Raw genomic sequence first — 14,865 nt, 5'->3', positions numbered from 1 at the left:
ACCGAGTCTCTCCAAGCTGACTTCAGACCTGATTTTTAAGGACTCTACCCCCAAAATTAGGGTATGGGGGCAAGGTAACCCCCAGGAAACACACATACACTGGTTCTGTGGGAGCTTTCTGAGGGGTTCCCTTTGCCCTCCACACCTCAATTTTAGGGGTGCAGTCCTTAAATTCCAGCCCAGGGCCAGCCTGAAGAGAAAGTTCCAATATTACTATCAGAAGTGGAAGGATTTCCAATAGGGAAGTCAGTGGTTTTAGTTTTGGTTCTGCCTATCAGGGCTCCCTGTCGTCTTAGAAATCCTTCTTAAAATGCATGGCAGTAGTCATATCAGTCTAATACTCCTGTTGGACCAATATGATCACACAGCCCTACTGTTTACCAGTCAGTTAAAAATGCCTTGACTATGGCTCCCAATCACTAGAGCTATTCCCATGACCTCGCACACGGGCAGGAAGGCAGGGTTCAACCGACCTTCCCCAGACAATCATGTTCAGCCACTGTAGCATGTAAGTTGAGCACCCACATGACCCATGCTGCCTGGAGCAGCACAGATGAATATCTGCTTCAGGCAGTGTGGATCAACAGAGGCTGGGATTCATGATCCGAGTATCCCACAGTGCATTGTGTGCAGTGCACTGGGGTATTCCCCCAAGGGATGGGCGCTCTAGGCACACATGATCCTGGCAGCTGGATTATAGGTACATTTGTGCCCTCAACCTCAGCTAAGAGCCCGGCTTGACACCATGGAGCTGTCAGGATCTGCGTGGATCCCGGTGATTCTCAAGGGCTGCCAAGCTCAGGCGTGGCTGCTTGTGAGAACAGTCTAACTATTTCAGAAGATGCTGTGTTAATGGCTAGGTTTTTCATAACAAGTCTTTCAGTTCTTTGGAATGCGACACACAGTTTCTGTTTTGGATAGAAGCGTTATCACCACCACCTTACAAACATTTGTATAAACATTTCTGGTTATTGGTAATCAAAATGACAAGTAGTATTCTATTTTTTAAAAAAACAATGATTTACTTTTGTGGTCTCTTTTTGGACTCCAGTTCTCACCAACTCAAACAAATAGAAATTGCAATGTTACGCAAAGCAAGTTTCCCGCCCACACACCTTATCTGACCCTTTCTTGCCAGGAGCTTAGTAGCTTAGTACACTTGTGTTCAGAAGAGAATGTCACTGTTTCAGTACAATGCCAGAGTGCACCTGTCATCCCAATAGACTTAGAGAAGCTTTGCGAACTTGTCAGGAGCAGTGAGCGGGCTTTACACTCCGTACTATACTGCAACATTAAAGGGAGATAAATTAAAGAGATGAAAGTTTGTCTGTTATGTTTTGGGCATCCTTTATAGGCTATCTGCTAGGCTTATGCTATCTGCTAGCAAATGTAGAAAGTTAAGGGAGTTAAACAAGCAAGAATGAAGCCCCGGGCAGGAGTTAAAGCCTTTAGGACATAACACAATTTAAAACTGACTGAGGAATGCAAAAAAGGATGCCATCTTCCATTTTGGTGCTTTATCTGTACTTTATAGTAGATGCAGCTGAGATGCAACAAATTGCCTGCATTATTTCTGTAGCATTAAAATCTGGATGTATGGAGATCACAAATCAGTTGCTGTGGTTAAGCTGAAATGGATGAAGATTTTCTTTGACAGTCACTGTAACAAGCAAATGCTTTTCTCATCAGGGCTTTTGTGATTTGTTCAATATTTCCCAAGTCACACAACTTTCACAAGAAAATTACTGGATAGTGAAGCACAGGTACATAAACAGGTCACAATCAAGCTTTCACAGCACTTTGATTTTAATGAGTTACATATATTATCAGCCCCCAATTGTCAACAAGGGCAAAACTTTCATAACATTGTGACAAGAATTACATTTTGCACATCCATTCACTAGAGATAAAGTCACATATGTAACAATAAGGGAAACCTCAACACATGGCCTTCTTAGATTACTTATACACATTCTCTCCACTACATGGTGAATGAAGATACAACTATATTCTTTTGACTACTGCACTGACATTCATATGAATATTTATATGTGCACATGCATGATACACTGAGTCCTTGGAAGCATCTGTGTTTATACAGGTAACTATGCAAATGAATGTGTTAAGTGTGTGTGAATACAAGTGTGTTTATACACACATAAATCCAAGTACCAACAGTATCCAAATATGGGAATACAGGTCTTCACCTGGGATTCCTGGAGACTTTTGTAGAAGATGGGGAAGCCATCAGAGTTTGATAGATGCTAATAGCTAAGCTGGAAGGGTTTTAGATCTATTTTTCATTAGCGAAGTGGAAAGTAAGGTTTGCTCCTTCCTATGTGGAGAGGGAGGTCAACTCCTTTCCAGAATAAAAAGAGAGCCCCCATATGAATACGGCAAATATTTATATATCGCTTTTCAACAAAAGTTCCCAAAGAGGTTTATATAGATATAAATAAATAAAAGAATGAATAGGCACCCTGTCCCCAAAGGGCCCACAATCTAAAAAAAAATCACCAGACACCTGCAACAGCCACTGGAGGGACGCTGTGCTGAGGATGGATAGGGCCAGCTGCTTTACCCATGCTCAGTAAAGATAATCACCACTTTAAAAAGGTTCCTCTTTGCTCACTTAGCAGTGGGGAAAGGACCCCAACCCACGTGTCTGCCCAAAAGCTGTAGGCTTATGAGACCTCATAATGGTCCATTAGGAGAAATGGTCTATCCTGGTTCATTATTTGAACAAATAAATGACCTTAATGGTGGACACCAATGGAGTATTGAAGAGATAGACAAAGTGTCATTTCCTACAGACCACTCTCTCATGATTGTGTGAGCTGCAGTCAGAGGGCTCTCCCCTAGGCTTTTACTTCCTGATTGGGGAAGGAATTTCAGTTGATTTTCTCAGACAGTGCCCCTTTTCCGTTCAGTTGATGAAGTCCTAATTGTATAAGTTCACAGGCGGGCAAGAGAAAGATGCTTTTTAGAGAAGAAGGCAGTTGGATTTAAGAAAGGAGGAGAGAGATAGAATTGGGCCCAGTGAGGGGCAAACGCTCATATCACCTGACCTGGACAAAGGGATCTCAAGGTTCCTGGAACCACTGAGGGACCTCATTCCTCCAGGATAGCTCGGACAAAGGTGGGTGCAAAAAGGTTGAAGGGATTAGTTGAGAGAGATAATCCACAAGTGTGCTTCCTCTGTGGAACCAGCTTCCTATGTTAGCGAGGGAGATTAGGCAGATCAGGCTGGGCAGGAGTGCCAATCTGGAGGACGGTACGAAGAACGGAACACAGCCTTGCATGGTGGCCTGTGGACAGTCAATTGCCCCCAAAGCTGCTGGTAACTCCAAGGTAGCTGATATACAAAGAACACATTGGATAATGGAGTTGGGACTTCTTATACCCCAAAAAACATATCCTGGGGGCACATTCCAATTGACCTGTCGTAGGATAGGTGTTTTGGATGGAACTAGCAAGGTTTCCATTTTTGCTGATCTCTCTTCCTTCATTTAAAAATATAGGAATTACCAAGATATGCTAAGGCTTTTGTCACGAAAACAGAGTGCATAGACATGAGGAGAAGAAGTCTGCATGGATGGAAGGTCCAATAATCCAATCAGTACTTTTGATGGGTGCATCTCTTAGGTCTTTATCATTGACGCAATCTCTTTTGCAGGGGGGGGGGAGATTTACCTCTGCAAGCCTTATCTGTGTTCTTTCCTGCTTAGCTAACTGGCACATTAGCTGGCTGCAATCCTTCACAAAAAGAATGGATGGGGAGGCAATTCACTCTGGGTGCAGAGTGGTCTTGGCAGAGGGTTAACCTGATTTTAGTTCTACTTAGGGTATCCCAGCATAGGGAGGGTGCGGATTTGCTCCCTTTCCAATCTGATTGTTAGGAATCAAATCTAGGGGTGACTGGCCCACTGTCACTAAGGGACGTGTCCCCATGTGCCATAAACTGAGAGCTCACGATGCTGTGAGGTTTCAGAGCATGTCAAGAGAGATATCTCCAAGCCTGGAGACTCAAAACACAAATGAGGAGGCTCTTGGAAGACAACAGAAAAGCATTGCTAGCAACATTATTAGCACCCAGACATGTGTCTACCTTGTGTGTTCTGTGAGACATGGGAATGCCCTGCGTGTTCTATCACATTCTGTTCTTTACTTTGTATTCGGTCAAATATATTTTTATTTGGATTTTAAGCTTGTGATTTTCTGGTAAACTGCCAGTTTTCTAACCTTAGCCAAAATAAGGTCCCCCGAGGGACAGCAGCACACCCCACCCCTCATAAAAAATCTCTTCCAGAAAGGGAGCCAGAATCTGAGAAGTGCTGCACCCGGAAACATCTTACCCAATTTGGGGAAGTATGTGTAATAATATACTAAAGGAAGACTACCTGCATCCCCACCTGTTGGAAGTGGTAGAGATATTGGAATAGACTGAGAGAACTTAATTTTGTTGCTGTGAACATAACAGCTTAAAAAAAAGAAGATCAGGGGAAGAGATTCTCAAAATGGGAAAAAGTAACATTCCATTTTTAGTCAAAGGTATGAGAGATTTTCAGTGCAGTGACAATAATTAGCTCTATCTCCTTTTCTCAAAATAGCAGATTCCCTCACTTTCCACTACTGTTTGTTTATTATTATTTATTTATCCTATTTTTCTACCACCTAATATGTGCATCTCTAGGCAGTATGCAAAATTTAAAATATTTAGCAGTTATAGATTAAAATACATGACACAACAATAGAAGTAGTTATTAAAACAAGTTTTTAAAATTATTAATATTAATTCTAATTAAAAGCCTGTGAAAACAGGAGAGTCCTCCTGAAAACAAATAGAGAAGGAGATGCTCTTATTTAAACAGGGTGCATATTCCAAAGTTCTGGGGCATCCATCCTGGGTCGCCACCAAACAAGCCAGAGGCAGCCGTAACCGGACCTCTCCAGAGGTTTAGGCATTTCAGCTACACCAACATTTAATTGTTAAGTCTAAGTTAAACAGGGGACATGAGGCAGTAAAAGAATAATCACAAAGCTATTAAACATAATCCCTAGTATATAATTTCAAGGCTCTTGCATCTCCTAATGGTAAGTGATTGCGAGTGAGGAATATGATTGTGTCTCAAAAGCTACCGTTCCAGGAGAAGGAAGCTGCTTATTTTACTTTTTAATTAACTATGGCCCAGGGAAACTCTCTTTGAAGCTCACTGTCACAGTGTTCCAAGGTCCACTGCCTATTTATCCACTATATTGATTAGCCTGTAAACCATCCCTCCCATGATTATGTTTAAGCACAATGTTAAGTTGCAAATACTCCAAAAAATAAAAATAAAGTAGCCTTGCAGCTACTGTATAGAAGATTTTGATGTGGGTGCCTGAAGAGATGCAACGGCACCAATGATAAACAGTGCTTGTTGCAGGGACCCCAGTACAGTGGTTGTAGCTGGCAGGACATCTACAGAGGTGTTTACTGTCATCAAGGCCCAAATATTTTCTAGACTCCCTCATGAGGCACTGGGCCCAGAGTAAGCCAGAGCTTCAAGGGCAACAACAGAGATAGTGGGTGCCATAAATCCCCCCTCCCTGTAAGAGTAAGAAATCCTGATGACAGCATAGGCAGGAGAGATCATGTGAGATCCAAAGCAAGCAACACAAGGCAGGAAAGGGAAGGCAGGGAAATGGCTAGAGCTTGCACATGCCAGGGGAGAAAGGAAAAAAAGAAGCCTCTGTCCTAAGTTTTGTTATTGTTAAGGTACCACAAAAACTCAATAGTTTTGTAGCTGGGCTACACAAAACAGGGCTAGCCGTCTGGAACTGAATTAAGTGTATCTGAGTGACACTCTTAGGCTCATGCTGCATGATGGCTATAATACCATTTATACTTTTGAGTAAACATGCACTGAACCCGGCAAGGCTTACTTTTGAGTAAACATGCAGAATCTGGCTGCACAGGTGACTGAACGCATCCTGATTCCCCGGAGCATGAAACATTTGAAAAGCCCAAGAATAAGCCTGCTAGTATTATTGGCATGGCTGTTCATAATTCTTATTCAACCTCTGAGAAACACTGACATTTGTTAATACATTCTGGATCAGAAACGCTTCTAGGTGAAGTCATAATTTATATCAAGTTGGTATTAATGAGAACTATGACATTTTGAAGGAGATAATTAGTGAAGAGGAGGTAGTGCTTAAACCTCAAAGGCCCACAAGCCCCTCACCCCTTTAAATTCATCCAAGGTAATTTTTAAGTTTAAGAACATAACAGCTTCGCTGGATCAGACCAAGTTCCATCTAATCTAGCATCCTGCCTCCCTCAGTGGCACATATGTTTTTGACTGGCTTCACCTTCTCAGTCACCATTTTGTGGCAGTACCTGACTAAAGTAAAGTTGTGCCATTGAGTCGGTGTCGACTCCTGGCGCCCACAGAGCCCTTTGGTAGAATGCAGGAGGGGTTTACCATTACCTCCTCCCACGCAGTGTGAAATGATGCCTTTCAGCACCTTCCGATATTGTTGCTGCCTGATATAGGTGTTTCCCATATTCTAGGAAACATACCAGTGGGGATTTGAACCAGCAACCTCTTGCTCACTAGGCAAGTCCTTTTCCTGCCATGCCATCTTCTCAGAATTCCAAAAGTGCCTACTGGCTCCACAAAAGGAACTCCTGTTTTAATGCATTAATACTGAAGTGCAACTTAGGGAGAGTTCGCACAATAGCAGATGCGGTTTTTGCTCCCTGTCTCCTTGCTTTGGAATCCCTTAGCAGCCAGTTTGAGCAGGAGGCTGTTTCCACAACTAAATCGTTTACCACTTGCCCTACACTGCACACTGATGAAAATCACCCACCACAACACACACCAGTCCATCCTCATCCCAGGACCAAGTCACAGCATTTTGCTCTTTACAGCAATCACAACTTGTTTACTCTAGCAGAAGCCATTTTGCCTGTTTGGGGAAACCAGCCCTCGCATTAACACTCTGGTTCTGGAGGCTGACTTTGCAGAAAGGCTCCTCAATTTACAAGACATTTAAGAACTTTAATTCCACAGTACAAGAACACCAGTGTCAAAACCAGAACGCAGTCAGGCCACATACTTCATCCAACAGTAAAACCCATCCTTAAATCCACCCCAGCAACCTCTTTCAAGTATCTGTGTCTGCCTAATCCACCTGAAAACTCAGCTGCCTTTTGAGGTGTCTTGTTTAGGTGGACTAACATGCTAGTGCTACCAGATGCAAGGAACAATCTTAACTTGCATGCTCTGGAGTTGCCCTTTTTCAAAATACGAGTCTTATTACAGGATGTTGCATCTCTTTTCTTCACATAATCCTATGTTTTGTCCTAGCGATGAGGCCCCCACCTATATCTTTACAAGAAAACCCTCTCTACAGAGGCTTCCTAAAAGCAAAACAAATTTTGCAATATTCCTGGACAACTTCTGCTTGTAAAGACTGTTTTCTCATAAGAATGCCATAAGATAAAACCTGGAGAGAAATAGAGGAGCAATACGGGAGCCTTACCGAAACATTGCTTCCAGTATTTTCCAACTTTTCAACCAAGTAATCCCAGCGTTGATATTTATGTGCCTACAGAAGAAGGAAAAGGGGTTAATAAGAAACTCTGTTGGAATAGAGTACTCCATTTTAAATCATTGTTCATGCTATGAACAAATAGTGCACAAGTCTTCTGCTACTACAAATATGTATATACGGCTTTTTAACACAAGTTCTCAAAGTGGTTTACATAGAAAATAGATAGGATGATTCCTTGTCCCCAAAAGGATATGGAGAGATATAGATATAGATTTGTGTTTTTTATATTATGCATTTTATATTGTATTTGTGTATGTGTATATGTGTGTGTATACACACACACACACACACACACACACACACAATAAAATGCCAGAGAAACTAAGGTGACAACTATCCCAATTTGTTGGATGTTGCATTTGCCACAGTTCCAGATTTCTTCCTTGTCTTTGCTTTCGATTCTCCAGCTTCAAGAAATATTCCTTATTTCCTGTACTTAGTCTTCTGCTCGACTGCAGGAACACACAAACCCTTTCTCCAAGGAAGACACCCCCTGGATATGTTAGAGGTGTAGAATGGACTATGGACACTGGAGAATGGGAACCAGCCATAAACTACATTTGCTGCCATTTCTCAGAGTTTTGAGTCGCTGAAGATTCACCAGAAGTAAATGAGTGAGAAACTCCTCAGTGGCTGAGGGTTCATACTGCACTATATCTTAGGATTTCAACAACAGTATATCACACCCACACAACCACCTATCAAAAGCAGCACTGGTATTAGCAGAAAGAAAGGTGAAAGTGACCAGGCCTTTGAGCCTCAAGCAGTATTTTAATTCCAGAGTTTCAAGCGAACTTCAGTACCACAAAATTCCACAGGATCAAGTTGCATGACCTAGAAAGGCACACCAGCTGTTGATGCACAGACTCATTGTAGACTCCTATCCTGTCAGAAGAACAACTGAAGAACTCCCATATAATTAGACTTGTCAGCACTGAAAATACCTAGTTCTCAAGGAGTAGTGCAAGGTTAACATCCAATTAAACAGCTTCTGTGGGAGGTCCATAGAGCTGGGTGGAGGATGATCAATTCATGACCATCACTAATAGCTTTCTCCTTGGCTGCATTTTAAGAGTGATAGCATATTCACCAGAATATAAACACCTTTTCAGTCAGTTAGTAGGTCAGTTATATCTGAAAATATCTCAGGGTGAAGAGTTTTCTAGCCCTCTATTCCATGAAGTTACTGCCATGTAGGGTATAATGGTTATACTTCATGAGTAGTTTTGTAGACCACAGCCAGAGGATTTAAGGGGGGGGGGATGTGTTTGTGGTTAGAGAGAAAGGCACACAAGCCCAAAACACTTTCTTGGCTCTCCCAGGGGCCAGAGACTCCTGTGTTTTATGCATCACCAGTTGCACATTTCTTCAATGCACAGCTTTTCTCACCCTCCAATTAGTTTTCAGATTTACTTGTCGAAGAGGTTCCAAGATGGTAAAGGTACTGAGGGGAAATGTGAGTTCGGAAGCAAGCGTCTGTCTAGGTTTCAGCTGAGTTTTCCTGAATTTTGTGGATAGTTGGATGTTTACAGATTACATTGTTTTCCAACCATTGTCAGAGTACTATTGGATAGAAGAACACATACAGTAATAGCCATGCTATTATGAAACTTGGCAGAGCTTGTTAGACAATACAATAGAAAAAGTTTAATCAGCTCTAAATTAGTGGTTCCACAATTCCCATTTTCTACTTGTGAACCTTAAATAAATGGGCATCTCCATCTCAGAGAAGCATAGTGTCAGAATCCTCAGAAAGCAGCAAACAGGGTTGATAAAAATAGATTTTAAAGAATTAAAAATGGATTGTTATTTGAATCAGATTTTAATTTTTAAAATATTTAAAACAGAACCTATGTCAAATATAGCATCATGAATGTTAACCATAACGTCTAATTATGTTCTATGAACAGCAGTGTATGTGGATGAGAAATAACAAAACTGATCAATTCTATTCTGCAGGTGATTTACATGCAGTATGCACGCACATACATGCATGTGCGCGCGTGCACACACACACACACACACACACACACTCCAGTGTTTGCCCCCCACTCTCTCTAGAAGTGCAGACACATTAGGCCCATTCATATGTTAGGTTCAACACTCTTATGAGTCTACAGTGTACACAGGCAAAGTCACGTTATGTTGAATGCAGGTACAGCAGTACACTTCCTATCTGCACCATGCATTTGAAGGGCCTGTATCCAAGTTCACATTTAAAATGAACCCAGGTGCAGTTATTCATACAAACATGTGTATAGCCATCTGTAAACCTATACAGCATAATGTCAGAATATGGCCAGAGGAGGACAATGACTGAATAGAAGATTGGGGGTGGGGGAATGGAGTAGATCTGAGCAAGGAGGATGAGTCTGGATATAAATGCAAGTGATAGGGAAAGGAATCAAAAAGTGAAACCAAAAGTGAACAAAAACATATTCACAAAGCCCTGAGGGAACTTTTTTCCGACTGCATCCTCCATTGTAGAAGGGAAACACCTATCATGGCAGCAGGACATAAAAGAGATCCCATTTGGGAATATTTTAATGGCATTCCTGTACCTGATATGACAGGCATGTGTGTGAAATGCAAACAATGCATCAAAGAAATGCAAGGCCTGGTTGCCTGGATAAAACATTACAACAGGTGCACATATCATATAGTGCATTTACCTTCTAAAAAAGAAACCTACATCAATCCCTGAATAATATGTAGTAATGTTATATTAGAAGACTAGTGGTTTAAATCATTAAAATAAAGTTCTTTAAATATTTAAACTGATTTGATTTAAATCCAATCAACCCTGCAAGTAAGTGTCAGTTTCTTGAAGAAAATTGAAGTATTCCCCCTGCCTTCTAAGCAGGGTACTAGTGAAAAGGCTGGTTTGTAACATCCTTGGCAATACAATTCCCTCAGTCAAAGAGGTGACTTATGGTTCAACTTTTGCATGCTATAGCCAAAGATGCTACGTCTCTGGAATATTCTGGAAGACACTATAAACTGACTTGTTTAATCCATTCTGGTGGTGTTTGTTCATATCAGAATTTAAAATTTTTATACTGCCGAAAACTTGCATCTCTGGGCCGTTTATTCGTGTGATTGGCAACACAGCAGGATCTAGTTCAACCTAACCAGCCTTTTAATAGAAAAGCCAAGTGTTAGACCAGATAATGGAAACCACCATAAATGACATTATTTGACCCATTGGTTTTTACAAATCTGTTTCCTCGGGCATAGTTTCCAGTAAATAATCTCTCAATGAATGTCAGTGCAATTCACATTTTCCTACAAAGCACAGGCCTACACCATCACAGTATGTTCTTCAGGAATGACACTTCAAAACACACCAATGCATTCCTTCCCAAGTACCAACACTGTTCATTCCAGAGGGAAAGTAAAGGAACCAAGGTAATTCAGCAAGGACTAGCCAGAAACTATTTTGGACTGCATTGCTGATTCAGAAAATAGAAGGAAAGAGATCCTGCAGGGACAGCAGCAGCTATGGGCCTCATTTTGAGAAAGAACCACCTAAGCGAAGTCTTAAATTCCTGCATCTAATATGCCTAGGGATATTGAACCTTTATCCCCATTCCTATATATGTCAATTGTTGCTGCTCTTCTCAGCACTCCGGAAGTTCTTTTCTATCCCTCAGTTTCTACTGCCACAATTAAATATGTTTTCCAGTCTGAGTGACACAACACTTTCTATGATAGGCATCTATTCACAGTCAATGTGAAGGTCAGTATTAAGAGGTTGCAGAGATTTTTATTCTCCCTTACAAAACTTCCTTCATGTAGCATGCTTAATTAAGACACACTGCCATTATGATCACTTTACAACAAGGTCTGAAATAAAATGCATTAAAAATGAATACTTAAATTAGGAGGCTCTAAGAGACTTTTTTGCATGTTAAACTATTTTCACATTTCTGTAAATGTAGTACAAAAAGTGTTGGTAGCAGATCTCCATGCCAACATGCTAAACTAGCTTTTCCTCACCAGTTTTATGCAACAGGTACACTAATATCTTAATGTGCATGGTTCTGAACAAAGTAGTGTTAGAAGTTTCCATGCACAATAAAGTCCTTCTCTCTCCCCAACCCAATTTTAAGAAATCTCATTTTTCTGCCATTTCTAACGTTCTAAATACGACAGACCATCTGTTTTCAGAGACACACATGGAAGTCATTCACACAACTGGGCAGGCAGGGAGGCTCACTTTACTCACCTTCCCCCCGACGATTGTAGGAATATTGTTGGGAGCATGGACCGTGCTCCCAAATGAAGTGATCACTGGAGAGCTGGGATGGCATATTCTAGAATGTACTGCATACCCAGCACGGTGCATTGGGGCATCCCCCCAGGAGACTGGTGTTCTAGGTGCCTGTCTCCATGACTGCAGACACAAAGCCTGGGTAAAGCAAGCACTTGTGCCCTTAACCCTGGCTAAATGCTGGGCTACAAAGCTTTTAGGCACTGTCCTGCCATGACTGGGCCTGATGCCAGTGGTTCTCATGTGCAGCCTAACCCAGGCTGGGCTTCCATAGCCTGGGTTAGGCTGTGCATGACAACAGCACTGTTCCCTCTAAGGTGTGTGCATGTGCATGCGCTCACAAGTTTTTGTATGTCGTCTCAGTTCATTTTAGATCCCGCTCAGGTTGAATTAGGAAGGCTCTGAATGCATGTGCACACATACTGCCTTGATACTGCTGCCCAGAACAAAATTCATTCCACACAGAGATGAGGTGGGATGGGGAATTAGAGGGACCACTGGACAACAGCCTCATTAAGTTATAGTAAACTGTCCCACTGTCAAGACACACTAGTGGATTAGCAGCAACATATGCTCTACAGAGTTATTCTTTTGCATATCTGGCCATTTTCTCAGGGTCACATGAAAGTCATTACAATGCTGTTAACACATCTTTAAATTTAATAGTTGTGAAAGATCTTTTGACAAGGTATATTTGTGTACCCAGAGTTTTATGGCAGATTTTAATTTCTAAAATTAAGCACCTTTTATTGCTACTATGCATTTAATTATATTTGAGTGATCCTGTAATTACCATCCTGTAATTTTATAGCACAACTATATTGTAAATAATCACTGTAGCATAACTAGCAGTCAACAAATAGATACACTAGCAGGCCACATTGAGAGAATGGACCTGTTTCTTGAATTCCATGGTCGAGAAGTTAAAGGGGAACATAGAAGGTGGGGAGTGACAGAAGAACAGGGAAAGGAGAATCAAGGGCAACATAGAGGAACAAAACCTTCCATACCCCCAGAAGACACAGCCTTCTTATGCACAGAAGGAAATTCTTGAAGAAAGTCATCAACATCATATTTAGGTAGCAGGCATTCACACTGGATATTCTCAGAAGCATCTGTCCCTGCACATCTGGCCCAATGCAAGCAACAAGTTCTGCTTTCAAATCACTGACACCTTTTAAGAAAATTAGCATGATGCATTAGCCAGCTGAATATTTTCTACTATATCACTAAAGCTCAGAGTGCTAATGACAACAATTCATGGACACAATTACAATTTAGACAGTGTACTAAAAAAAAAAAAAGAATTATGCACCAAGGTAACCCAAGAAAACTCTGCAAGTCATGGAGGAGCTAAGCAGGCACTGAAGCTCTAACCACTGGAAACCACTTCTTAGCCTTTTTTAAAAACCACCAGCAAAAACCCAATGAAACTATGACATCCAAAAAATTCTCAGATGCCAAGTTTTGTGTTCAGTAATCAAATCCTACTCTTGCACAGTTACTTCATTTGCATTCTCTCCAATAAAGCCCTACTGAGTTCAACTTCTTTATACAGCAACTTGGCACCAGTAAGGCCATAAGAATGCCCCATGTCTTAAACCCAAGTTCTGATGCTCTGTAAACTTCTCTGTCTTGGCAATAACTGAACAAGTAGTATAGCACATGCTTTACATGCAGAATCCCCCTCCCCTTGGCTCCTGTGCAGAGGGGAGGGAGTCTGTCCCAGCCCGCTCTGCACGAGGCCCAAGAAGGGCTCTGATTGGCCCGTCAGGTCAGGGGGCGGGGTTTCAGCCGATCCCCGTCCCTTCCTCTTTCAGTTGGGGGCAGGTAGGTCAAGCAGGGCTAACCTCCCTGTGTGGCAGTAACAGTGCGGGCGGGGTGGTAATTTGAGGGTTAGAACATCGGTGAGCACCATTGGATAGGTTAAAGGGTGATTGGTCAATCGCTCCTTTGTGGCCTGTGTGACACAGGGAGAATAGATTGCCATGAAACCTGCTTCAGGACTTCAACAACCTTTGGGCTGAGCGGTCCGGGGTGGGTGAAGGCCTAGAAGTATCCAGATCCTCTCTTACAGAAAGGGGGGTTGGCTCGAAGGAATTGGGTGGGGCGTGCCTGCCCATTCCCGAGCCAGGGTGTGTTGCCCAGTAGGTGCTGGGTGGGACTTCAGAGTTCTAACCTGCTTCTATTGGCCCACACTGTTCTTTAAGGGTGATTAATCACCTGGTGTTCCAGTCCGTCATGCCTTGTGTTATAATCAATAAAGTTGTGGCCCTTTCAACCATAATAAGTCTACGTGTCTTCTTGGGCCGGGGTCTGGAGACAAAATTCCAGGTTCAGTTCCTGGTATCTACAGGGAGCACTGGGAAACACCCCTGCCTGAAACCCTGGAGAGTCACTGACAGTCAGTGTAGACAACATAGATTAGTTATAGTGATCAATATAAAAGGCAAATTCAAATTTCAATATATCATGTTATTCAAGACAACCAATGTTCCCTCCAAGGTGTGCACGTGCTCACATGATACTGCCACCCAGAACACACACTCATTCCACACACACAGATGGAAAACAAGTGGTTCTGGTAAGAGCTAATCAGTCTACTTTCCTTTTACTGTCTCTACATCTGGACTAAGTTTGGTGCAAATCAAGATCCACAAGTTACAGCTCTTGCACCTCAAATGTTCATGTGTCAGCCATCTTGGATCAAGGCCTTCTGTGGATTGTTGTCTGCTTCCCTTGGCGGCTGCCGCGGTCACGCGGCTGAGCAAGGAGAGTTGCTGCCCCAGCTACAGAGGCCAGACTTGGGCTGCTGCGGCCTCCTTGGGTGTGCTTCTTGCCTGGGGAGGAAAAGCGCTGCAGGAGCGGGCGGGCCGGGGTGGCAGCAGCAGCGGCAAGTCTCAAGCAGTAAGAGCACCCTCCTGCAGGCAGGGCCAAGGGGACTGCGTGGCTCACCAGCTGCAGGTCTGCTTGCAAGCCCCACTGCAGCC

At 42.5% G+C, this 14,865-nt stretch overlaps 1 protein-coding gene across 3 annotated transcripts in view; it reads right to left on the bottom strand.

Moving 5' to 3' along the window:
* The window catches only part of GLP1R (glucagon like peptide 1 receptor), a 186,105-nt gene that overhangs the window by 154,603 nt on the left and 16,637 nt on the right, over positions 1–14,865 (bottom strand). For all 3 annotated transcript variants that reach the window (XM_053305257.1, XM_053305263.1, XM_053305267.1), the window contains exon 2: positions 7,531–7,596. In XM_053305257.1, the coding sequence (XP_053161232.1) occupies positions 7,531–7,596 (66 nt within the window). The remainder of the gene's footprint in view (positions 1–7,530; positions 7,597–14,865) is intronic.

This window comes from Hemicordylus capensis, chromosome 1 (genome assembly GCF_027244095.1).
Source record: "Hemicordylus capensis ecotype Gifberg chromosome 1, rHemCap1.1.pri, whole genome shotgun sequence".
Lineage (NCBI taxonomy): Eukaryota > Metazoa > Chordata > Lepidosauria > Squamata > Cordylidae > Hemicordylus > Hemicordylus capensis.
Note: the sequence above shows the minus strand (reverse complement) of the source record. Positions and strands in the feature narration are given on the sequence as shown.